This window comes from Dysidea avara, chromosome 6 (assembly GCF_963678975.1).
Source record: "Dysidea avara chromosome 6, odDysAvar1.4, whole genome shotgun sequence".
In the NCBI taxonomy this organism is placed as follows: Eukaryota; Metazoa; Porifera; class Demospongiae; order Dictyoceratida; family Dysideidae; genus Dysidea; species Dysidea avara.
The window spans coordinates 25,369,120-25,381,994 of record NC_089277.1 but is presented as its reverse complement, the minus strand read 5'-3'; the positions used below and the strand labels follow the sequence as shown (position 1 = coordinate 25,381,994).

At 36.0% G+C, this 12,875-nt stretch overlaps 1 protein-coding gene across 1 annotated transcript; it reads right to left on the bottom strand.

Annotated features, from left to right (window-relative positions):
• Window positions 1-5,198: 5,198 nt before the first annotated feature.
• Window positions 5,199-12,875, bottom strand: LOC136257891 (WSCD family member AAEL009094-like). The gene is made up of 2 exons (XM_066051213.1): window positions 12,085-12,875; window positions 5,199-5,624 (listed from the first exon to the last, which is right to left on the bottom strand). The coding sequence occupies exons 1-2, from the start codon at window positions 12,833-12,835 to the stop codon at window positions 5,275-5,277; spliced, it is 1,101 nt and encodes a 366-aa protein (XP_065907285.1). The 5' UTR covers window positions 12,836-12,875; the 3' UTR covers window positions 5,199-5,274.

The window sequence follows — 12,875 nt, the reverse complement described above, 5'->3', positions numbered from 1 at the left end:
GCCCTATAGCATTGGGTATAGCATGAGCAACAGCTTTATGACGTTGACTTTAAAATGAAGAGAAAACTGTGGCATTTGCTTTTATAGTTGTAATGCAGAATGTGATTACAAAGCAACACCTAACATTGTGGAATGCATTAATTGTTGAAGCTATGTATATACACACTGACATATTTGAGAAGGGGTATCATGTATCAGATACCAGCTGCATTGAGCACCAAACTTTTCATCTTAGCAATCTATATTATACTACGGTATATGAATATTGTATAATAGACAGATTAGTTTAATGGGTATTATTAGCTATAACACTGAGGTATGTTTAAGATAACACAGCCAAAGACCATGCAGGAAACATTATGTGTACATTAGGACTGTATATAGGGCTTGGTAAATTAATTTGCTTAGCAGCATACTTGCACCAGAAGGCTTCTTGATGAAGTAGCTAGACTGTTTTCTTAGAATCCATAATATGAGTTGTTCAACATGCCTAGCTTAATATAGTAGTGAACACATAATTGTATTGAATCTCATAACTTGTACAGTGAAGTTACTATAGCTAAATATTTATTGTATGTATATAGTATGTATGTAGATCATATAATAACACATTCATAATCAGGGAAGAAAAGACGACTTGGCAATGCAATAGTAATGTATTTACTTATGTTCAATAAAATTATGCATGATGATGAAATAATATACAGTATGACCCAACCACTCATCTAGATCTACAGTGTATAAATATAGTTCTATGCTTTTCTGATATGGTCCAGGTGCACACATTTTGTGACCATGACTTACTGCATTTCTTGTGGCACACTCTGCTTAATGTTACTAACCAATTGGAAATGTTCACTAGAATTTGCCACAAAAAAAGTGACGGATACTGCTAAACTGTTTCTATAGGCTGTGAACACTGTAGTAGTTTTATAATAAGTGCTAAGCACCACAGATTCTGCACTATATGGACAGGCACATATGTACAGTACCTAATAGCTACTATACAGAATATACCACTAAGAATGATAACTTATATAGAGTTGTGAAATTTGAAGCAGGTTTTGTGCATACAAATTATTATGTTTATATTGATGATAAAATACTACCGTATAGCCTAATTATTTTGAGGGGGAAACTTTTTGCTGATTTTGTGGTTTTGAGGGTTGCCAGCAAAAATTTTATCCTTGAAATATTTAGTCCTCCATGTAGCCCAATACATTTTGGGAGTGTTTGCAAATCCGCGAAAGTTTTATTTTTAGCAACATTACTCAACGTGGAAAAAATTTGCCCCTCAAAATATTTAGGCTATATGGTATACCTGGCAAAGCCTATGTAGTTCAATTTTTTTAAAGTTAGCCTTTCTTACTTTTGGGAATTAATAAAACAAATTTTTAACTGGAAAAGCAATGGCTATGCAAATGCTATACAGAATACAGCTTCAGTTATATAATGTACATGTATATTAGCAAGAGTAAATAATGGAGAAGAGAGTATATAACTCTGTATTAGTCCATCAAAAATGAGCCCGTTAAGTCCATAGCTAGTACTAATTGTCCCTGTATGACTACAGTTTAGCTATATTCATTTCAAAGAAGCAGTTGTCAAAGGGTGACAAAGGCTTCTATCAAAACTCACTAGGCTTCTTTTAAATGAATATAGCTAAAATGTGGTCATACAGGGACAATTAGTACTAGCTATGGACTTAACGGGCTCATTTTTGATGGACTAATACTGAGCAAGATACTCTCTTATCCATTTTTTACTCTTGATATTAGTGATCAAAATTTCTTGCCATTATAATAATATATGAGCCACGTTCAATGTTGGTATGGTGGTACTTTTCACATAAAGGTATAGCATCCTTTACTAAGTTACTGCAGCACTACAAGTAGTTTGATTATTTGACATGTACTTCCTGGAAACCAGCTGTATCTCTCATATTCCATAACTACACTGTCGGTATCCTAAAACTATTGTCCCTTCTATGAGTGTCTCCTAGATCCATTTAGCGTATGGTGTTAAAAACATTCAAATCCAGATCCCACACTGGTAGATAGTTTAATAAGGTATACAAGAAATAAAAGACATTCCATGTTGAGTAAAGTTTGTCATGGTTACTTACACACAAGGAAACTCATGTTAACACAAAAATTTCAGTATGGCATAGATACCATATCTATACATGCTTAACAAGGCAACAGTAAGTAGATTGTGTATACCATTTTAGTCGATTATAGTAGACATAGACTCCAAACATTATAAACAGAATATTAAAGTATTTTATTGTTTCTGATGGTGTGTGCCAAAAACTTTGCTTATCAAAAAACATGTGAGTGAATTTGCAAAAAGGGTCCTCCTTCACGCATTCAATTTACTAACTTTGAGTAGTAAATGCATAACACTGGATTAGAAAGAGTTTTTGATTTTATATTAGGTCTGTAGCTAGCTCTAACATACAATGTAGTTATATGGATCGGGAAATTTCAAGTTAATATGTTTCTTGAACCCTATGTTACAGTCTTAAGAATTGAATGTGTGTGGAAGACCCCTTTACGCATATCCAGTCACACTCTTTGTAGAAACTGCTAGCACTCATGCATAAACATATGATTAAACCATAGATAATACATACTATGGTACGTAGTATGTATAAACAAATCCAAAGATATAGGTACATTTTGCTAATAATGTATTTGCTTTAGGCAGACAAACCTGATGGTTAGTAGTGCTTGTCAATAATATAGTTGGATTATCAAATGGTGGCTGTTCCTTAGTGTCCACTTTTCTAAAAAAACAATCAACCTACTGTCATGTGGCAGAGATACTACTGGTTATCTGTCAAACACCAGGAAAGTAGTCCATGTTAGGGATGCACCAATTTTGCTAGCAAAATACATTCAACTACAGGTATGTGATGATTAAATCAATTATAGTTCACAACTGAAACAGGGTACGAATGAGATGGGACTTAGCTTAGTATGTTTATCATGCACAGGGACATTCGTATAGTGCTTCCCCCTACATTCCAGTGTGCACAAACAACAATACTATTCTAATACCATACAATCAACTGCTATTACATTACTTTTGTACACTTAATGTACACTGAGTTCCCTGAAATCCTAGTTGTCCAGTGTTAAATTACAATAGTTTTCAATTAAATTACTGCCAGTCTATAATTGTATTGTTACCTAGCTGAGCTTCCAGATAATTGGTGTTCTATTCCTGGAATAGGTGGTGTTCTTTGTAAATGATAACTTGATGTGTACTGTACATTTGAAATTTCTAAGGCATTGACACAGGCACTGACACTAACAAACTACATGCTTTCAGTGTTACTAGTCTATTAAATGTTAATAATTATAAGTATTATTACATACAGGGTAGAGGCACAGCCTGTATACTTTTTAATGTAATTATAATAGTATAGATATCAATAAAATTTAATTTAGAATCAGCAGCTATAGGTTATTGTAATAATTAATAGATCTACTGTAGCATTAACAACATCAAGTAACAAATTATTTTCAGTCATTGATCCTATTAGAAAATAATTCATTTAGGGATCACCCATCATGTTGCAAGAGTACATCAGAAGGGAGGGGGTAAACTATGTAGGCCTTAGTTTTGATTCAGCAAAGTGCAAAGACTACACTTCTAATGAAAAGATGCTAGGCATTAGGAAAAGTTTTGAAGGCCAACTGTATAGCATGGTTGGTCTGTTATTTCAGTAAACACTACTAACTAAACACCTCTGGCACCCAGAGTTTTATTGATAACTTGGAAAAATGGTATGCATAAAACCCTTTGATCTTTGGGAGACGATGGAGTAATAGTTAGAGACCTAACTACCACGAGGACCTATAAAACCTCGGGTTTTAAAATCACCATAGGATCTATGAAATCAAAAAGATCCTCGTGGTAGGTCTCTAACTATTACTTAGATTACTATAAAACTATCATACAAGGGTTTCCTAAGTGTACATGTAATGAAAACTTAAGAATTTTACATACATGTAGCTATAGATGTGATATACATAGTAAGTGTGGGAATCATCAATATTGAAGGTATTCATCAATACTTTAGCCAAGGAAAATAGGAACAAGTACAAAGCAAAATTAAAATTAGGAATTTTTAAATTTGATTAGGGATCACAAAAGGAGGTTATCTATTATACCTGCATATATACTAGTGGCATTTAATTCCCACACTTCAGTCTATATAGCCATGACATGAATAGGGATTATATTGGTATACTGCTGGTATACGAAACCTCTCCTTTTCACTTTAATTTTTCATTTCTATGATTCCTAAAATTCTTAGGTTTCCCCTTATACTGTTTACTGAATGTTTGTTTACCTTTTTGTAAAATAACTGGTGATCCCACACATACCACAGGAAGAATGAGATCCACATTAAAATTAATTTGGCATCTGAAAATGCTCCAAACATCAATTAGAGTGAAGTGGCCATTACGCTTCGTTTTCACTGGCAGTTGTGTTCATCCATTAATTACACAACATTACAAACAAAGAACAGTACAAGAAGCATCTCTGCAATAAATCCAGTCACTACAGAAAGTACGGACGACTCAATGGGACTCATTTATAAACATATTAGCTAGTCAGCACTGCCATAGGAAACCATGACATGCTACCATGAATGGACACCTTGAAAAATGAAATGGTACACAAAGGAGGACAATAATAAGTCCACAATGCATGAATTGTGCCAACTGCGGCACACCAAAGGCACATACTGAGCCAAAGCAATTATGTCAAAAACAGTAAAAGATTTGAGCCCATTGCATTATCCACAGTTATGTTGGTCTCAAATTTAGTAAGTCAGTTAGTAGAGTAGAAAATTAGCAAAAATATTTGTAGAGGCTTATCAGAAGCATTTCAGATCACTCCAAAAAGCACATTTGGCCTCACTAATATGCAACCAATACTAACAGGTCTTGAAAAAGGACTTCGGGCCATTCCTAGAAATGCAATATCACCATTACAAAGTTTGATGGTCAGCAGTTCACTAGTTGTCTCTTCCCCTTTCCATCACTAATGCACCAGCCCATCAATAAATTCAGTAAACACCTGTAAATGATTACAATAAGTGACACTATTTATTAGTAACTGTATATTAGCATAACACAATAACCTCAAGTCTTGCTGTTATTTCAATATGGTACAACACATTTTAAAATTATGAATGTTGAAGATATTATTGAATAAATTGTACATGTTTCACTTCACTGATATATACACGTGAAATTATATTAAGTCATACACTATATTGTATTGACGTAGTATCTCATTGGCTGCTTTGATTGAATTAAACACAGTTTGTTTCTGCTCTGGAGAGTATGGATCAAAAGTGCTATTGTGTTTTCTGTGAAAGTTATCATTAGTGTAATTAACAGTACATTGTAAATCCTCGTCAGTGTAAGGGTAATTCAGAAAGTCCAAAATTCTTTGTAACTCTCCATATAAATTAGATTTCAAATTTTCATACTTCACAACAATTACAGGAATGGGGCTTGACTTTAGACAATCAGTAATGTGTCTAAGCCAATATCTTGCCTTCTTGTCAACTTGATTGTGCCACTTGACAGAAGTATTACCTGTTTGTAAAACAATACAATACATAATATTTGATGATTTGAAGTGTAATAACATTATCTATGTGACATTTTCATTTCATTTTTATTACTTAGCAAACCCCCTGAAGGGGTAAAATGCTAATACAAAATTATCAAGTTAGCTATCAGAGCAAGAGTGAATTATTCACTCTTGCTATTAGTTGATACAAGTTTACAATCTGCAAGGGAAAGGTTATTAATGTTATTGATTTGAAGACTACTGTATAGTAAAACACTTTGGCGGAAAAAAAGTTTGGCGAGAACCTGCAATAAAAAATTGGTGCAAAAACTTTGGTAAAAGGGGACTCCACCTTAATTCCTCTTAATTAACACGTTATCTGATCAAACGTCCGATAGCTTGTTGAGAGGCATGTAAGTGTGCTATCTATATATAAATGTACCATGTGAAAGTGTCATTCAGTAGTTTGTGAATGTGATGTGCAATTTTTAGCAGTGAAAATATAGTCTGGCAGCGCCTGCCTCTTCGCATAAAGTATGTGAAGGGGTGGGCATCGCCAGACTAACCAAAGCATTTGGTGAATTCCTCACAGTACGATGAACTGCACCTTCTTTCTTATCTCTTGGCAGTAGTTTGAAATATTGCAGAACCAATTTCAATGATGCAACGTGGTCTCTACATCTGTTCATGTGATTGCTAAAAAGAATTGGCGAAAAAAACTTTGGCAATTGAAGCGCTATTCGCCAAATTCGCCAAAGGGTTTTACAACACTAAAGTTTTATACTATATGATAATCCATTCAGGTATCATTCTGGGGAAGGAGGTTTTGTAAGTATCACAAGAAATTTGAACACAGTAAAATTACGATTGTCATTCTCAAGAAACTTTTGAATTTGCATTACCAATGTTCTTATTACTAAGATTAGGCCACCTGATCATTTACAAGCTAAAAACACTGTTTACTTAGTAAAGTACTTTAATTACTTTCTTAATCTGAACTCAGAACAGTAAAAAATGATATTTAAAATATTTTATTTGGCTGTGAGCCTTAACTGGTTGACAAGATGGACAGTGTTGGGAGTAACGCATTACATAAGTAACGCGTTATGTAATATTATTACTTTTGTGGTAACTAAGTAATATAATGAAATACGGTAATATAACTCAAGTTACTGTACTTACAAATGTAGCGCGTTACCTAAGTAATATAGTTACTGTAACGGGTCTAATATTACATAATATTATTACTACAAGTAACGAAGTTACTAATCTCGTTAGTTATCCTCTGAGTAACGCCTGGCCACAACAAAGTAACGAAGCCTACTGAATGAAGCTTATTCACCAGCTTCTTACTTATAACCGGGCGTCACTATTCAGTGGACTGGACTACTGGACTGGAACACTGGACTGGACTACTGGACTGACATATTTTTGGTTTTTGCACATTCTATGGTTGGATTTTTGTTAGTAAGAACCCTTTGGGCACCTGCAGCCCACTTCTAAACACTTCTAAATACTGAAGACAAACAGTGGAATATGCGAAAACTGTCTCTTAATAATTTCGCTACTGTTCATTATGTATATGTTAAAGTATAGCCGCGAGTGCTATATGAAAAATAAAGTACGAGGCGCGCGGCCGAGATGCTAATAAAGCGCCGAGTACTTTATTTTTCATATAGCACGAGCAAGGCTATGCTTTAAATGATTTATGGAGCTTTCTAGTCGTGTAGCTTCACCATACACTAGGACTCGTAATTAACAAGCGTTGCACGAACTATTAGCAGCCTGAACGCACACAAACTAGTTTAACAAAGTAACTCACGCGTATTTCACCATAGTTTGGCATAGTAGACGTTCATCGCGTCTTTTGGCAGGTTTTGCTCGCAACCCACAATCAATTCTATTGTGAGTCACATGGTGAAGTATTTCCGTGATATCTCCAGGACTTGTCCGTTTACATTAACAAACGTAACAGCAACGTTACCTTCTCCCACCCATCATCGAAGCATTTAGGTAGGTCTATAAAAGCAATCCAGTGGTGGAACTCGTATTGGCTGGGGTGATTGATCACTCAGCGCGGCGAGGCTATCAGCCTTCACCGGCTTGGGTGATTAGTTGTACTGGCGCGAGCCCCGTAGGCTATTAGCCTACACTAAGGCACGTGGGCAACTGTGCTTTATTGCCCACAAAGAGTGCTTTATTGCACCGCAAAGAGTGCTTTATTGAACGAATAAAGTACTCTTTGCGGTGCAATAAAGCACTCTTTGTGGTCGATGAAGCAGTTGGCCGGCTGAGAGTGTACTTTATGAAATTTAAAGTACACTTTTTCCTTTGATCTCGCCCACGCAAAGTTCTATAAGCCACTATACAACACTTAGCTATTCCTTACCTGGTGTGTAGTAATGCTGCAGGCAGTGCAGGGAATTCCGCCAGTGAATGTGACAGTAATAGTTAACCAGCAATCAACTAGCCAGTAGACAATATCCTTCAAGATATATCCTTAGAGCAAGCTTGCAGCAAGCTAGTCTCATTAGTCTTGCTCTCACTAGTCTCGCTGTTTCAGTGTAGGGGCTTATCAAATAAAGATTATAAGTGCCCATGCTGAAAAATCTCTAATTGGTAAGCCCCTGCACTGACTGGCCATGCTGGCGAGACTAGCTTGCTCCTCAAAGATATCTCGAAAGGTTGTCTACTGGCTAGTTGATCGCTGGTTAACTATTGCTGTCATATTCAGTTCCCTGCACTGCCTGCAGCATTACTACAAACCAGGTAAGGAATAAGTGTTGTATAGTGGCATAATGAACAGTAGCAAAATTATTAAGAGACAGTTTTCACATACTCCACTGTTTGTCTTCAGTGTTTAGAAGTGGGCTGCAGGTACCCAAAGGGTTCTTACTAGCAAGACTCAATAAAACCAACCTCAGAATGTGTAAAAACCAAAAATATGTCAGTCCAGTAGTCCAGTCCACTGAATAGTAACCCCCCTTATAACCAAGATTTGCACAACACAATCATGTCACGTGATAAAGTGGTAGTTTCACACGTGACAGCTTAAGGCTGTGGACACAAGTAATATAATATGTAATATTATTATAGTTACTTTATTTTACGGGTAATATGTAACTGTAACTAAATAGTTCAGTTGCAAGTAATATGTAATATGTAACTAGTTACTTTTACAAAGTAACTTGCCCAACACTGAAGATGGATAACTGATTATTTACAAAATTCCTGTTAACAAGTTTTGAAGTAACTGATTAAATGTATAGTAAATTATGTTTTTCACAGTAATTGTAAATATTGATTGTACTATTAGAGTAAACCCTCAGTTATCCGACCCTCGCTTATCTGCACCCTCATTTATCTGAAATTGGAAATAACCATTCTATTGAGTATTTGAATGTAGGTCCACGTTCTATTAGAGTATGAGCTCTGAATATAAATGTATGGGCATCAGTTATCTAAACAATTCACTTATCTGAGCACCTTTACCATTACCAAGACACTGGGAAAACCGAGGGTCCACTGTGCACTGGTGTGCAATAGCTAACCATGCAAGTATTACATATGTTTCACTAATTCACAAAACACTTTTCATCCTGTCTTGCAAACCGGTATGTGTAAAGATAGACTAACATTTGTATAGCTGTATATGGAGCAATGGTGCTGGTACATACTTTACGTTAGCCATTTGCCAAATTTGTTATCATAACACCAGATCTTTTATTGCTTCAATATAAAAGTTCCTTGCAGCATGATTAACAAGTGGTCAACATCTGTTCAAGCAAGCATGACCAATTATAATAGCATTCTAAACAAGGCTTACCCTTACAATTTACCTACAGTAATTATTGTGTTATGATTTCAGCACTATTAGCGGTGGTAACTATTTATATAAAGCCTGAAAAATAATTAACACGACGAAATAAAATTATCAACCCACTGAATAGCAATTTTATTGACAGATATTGTTTTAGTAAGGATACGTTTCCTGATTTGATTTTCTTTTATTAGAATATTATGAATCTTATTCTCACTGTACAAGTGAGAAAAATAAAGTATACCATTTTATGTTGACAGTGGTCTTCATAAGTGTGCCACAACTGATTGGAGACCAGAGTCAGCCATCAGGCATTTACATGCCTAGGACACCCATACTTAACCCATCAAGGATAGTCAACCAGTTTCTCTAATAAATATGATAAAAATACTCTAATAGAACACTCAACTATGTTAATAGAGCAGTCGCATTTCTCAAAAAGTGAACTGTTTTTAAAAGCTATGCCATTATGCAGAATTTAATATCCGGAAATTTTCGCAGTACATAATTTTCACAGTTTTCACGGTTAGTAAAGCTACCGTGAAATTTTATCATGTGAAATTTATGCGTGTCCCACAAACTTCAACTCACCTTACTAATAAATTAGTGTGACTCCTGGTAGTGTTGTAGGCATATGTGGACTCCACATATGCTTACAAACAGTATCACACATTCCCGATTTTAAAGTGGGTGTGGCTCATGACCTACTACAAGACTATAGACTACCGGTATGCATCATACAGAGATTGCCGCTACTGTGCTATTTGGTTCAGATGCACTTTAGCAATCTGTATGGTAAATATCAATACAGACCCTTCATAGCTGTGCAGTTTAGAACAAAAGTTTTCAAATTGAGCAACGGTAATCCATGAAACTTAAAATGTGCTAAGAGGCATCCATGAAATGTAAATGTGAAAATACTGACTAAGGACATAACCGTGAAATATATATACACCGCAAAAAGTTCCAGGTATACGGTAACTCCTTGACACTTGAATTGCACTCCCTCTACACAAAACCTTCTTCATGCACTATCATAGCTTTTTACTACACATGGCCATGGTAATGTCTGCATTGGTAGAGGTGTACACACACAACTTGAATATTATCTGTACAGTATACTGCATGGTACAAAATTAAGGCTTAGCAAATAAGTTTGGTTGATCATGCTGGCATAATTTATTACACTGCGAGTGCTGTAACCAAAAGTGCCATGTAGTGACAAAGTTTACCAGTCCTGTTTGTTAGGTTAGGTAACTCAAAGGCTGCAGCACAAGTTGCTGTCAGACCTTCAATGCTAGACACTGTAAAGCTGTAATATTAATATCAAGCATTATGCCAGCTTAAGAGAGATACTACACAAATTAATTAAAATGAGTAATTTGCACATGTCAAAAAGAAATTTAACACATACAACACTTAAAATGTGACTGGCCTGCATAAATAGGGCCTGCAGGCACACAAAATTTGCCTCCTTTGTCAAACTTTCACTTTTCATGCCATTTAACAATTTTCTGCCCTTACTAAACATTAATTAACTTTATGATGTATGATGCAAGTTTCAGAATACAAATACCCTATTCTACTACTGAAATGTGTGACCTGTTGAGTGACGGGATGTAGTTTGTGCCCACGTGCCTTATTTTTGCATGCCCGGTCAGATTCTTTGCTCATTACTGACACAATACAGAAACAAGATCTAGACACTCTAATAGAGCAGTCACAATCTGTAATACAACAAGCCATTAACTTCATTTAAGGAATTAATAAACTTCACCTCCCCCTAAATTTTAGGCACAGTAAATGTATAGTAGCTGAGAAATGAACATGAGAAACATTGATTACTTCTGGTCATTCTTAGGTACAGAATGCACTAGAATAAAAGACTAAAATAGGTACAAAATTATCTCGGGGAGCATGCCCCCCTCCCCCCCAGGGCCCTCTAGACATTGTGTGCACACACAAACTTCTACACAACTGCCCTTCCTTACTCTCATAAAGGTTGTTGAAGGTTTTTTTCAACATATGTAACCATTAAGTGTAATCTTAGAGTATCAAGATTCCAGGAAAGACATAGCTTGGTTTGCATATCCATTGTCAGACCATGGTCAGATCAACTTTTGAATCTAATCCAAAACAGCCCAGGTGTGAAAAAAGGATGTGGCCTTCCAAAGCTTGAAAAAGATGCGATATCAAACATGGTGGCCAAGAAATGGCTGCAATGATATTATACTGTTACTTAATTTCAAATCAATTGACATAATATCATTGCAGCCATTTCTTGGCCACCACATTTGTTATCACACCTTTTTCACAATAGACTACTTGCCAGTCACACACCTGCATGTAATGGTTTTCCTTGGCCACATGACACACTATCATGTGATCACCATATTATGTAAGAAGTTCACCGTATATGTACAAATTTTTGAGGGACATAATTTTCATGGATTTCACGGTCCATGAAATTTTCATTCTCAAAAATTAACGATTATCAGGGTTAGCTGTATGCTTTGTAATAGGCAACCTCAAAATCCTACAGTAGCTAAAGGTGTTTCAGACATAGCTATATGCAAATAGTTAAATAACAATACACATCAACAATTGTAAATCCACAAGCATTTCCATAGATATGATCTTAGGACTACACATCACGCACTTACTAAAGTGTTTAGCACCAAGTCCTGCAACATGTGATGTGGATGCATTAGAATGCTTATTCACAAGTCTGGTAAACTCAGCTAAAATTGCACCAAAAGGATTTCTTACAACATAAATCACTTTTGAGAATCCTGAATGTGCACAATGATGAGTCTTCACAGCTATAACATATCTTGACCTAATTCCTTCGCCAAGCATTCCAGCATCAATGTAACTTTGGTCACAATACACAGACCCTGTATACACACCTGTACTTGTCTCTAACAGTTGACGTACCCAGGAGTTTCCTGATCCTGGGAAACTGACTAAACCAACCACACCACTCTGTTTCTTGAAGGCCATTTTCTTACAAGTTTGGTAGTGCTTTGTGATTACACCTTTCCCCTGTACAAAACGATGATTACTGATAATATGTTTAGCTGGACAGTGAAAGAATTGACGTTGTAGTGAATCACAGTATGGACACAAGCCTGTTACATTAAAAAGCCTGGCTACCTCTACAACTTTACTATTAGAAAGTTGTTTGATATAATGCATAGGCCAGGACCCATTCTGCATAAGTCGCACCAAATTATATTGCAGCTCCGCCGTTGTTTCAGGGAGTTCCGTTACACCACCGCGAATTTTCCGTGGATCTTCCTGTGACTCTTGACCGTATTCAACACTACGCACTGACACCGGGTAGTTGATCACGTAGTAAACCAATGACAAGATAACTGATGCCACTAGGACTAGTTTCACAACCCTGTTCATCAGTGGCAAAAAAAAATGGAACTGGAACACGAACACGAAC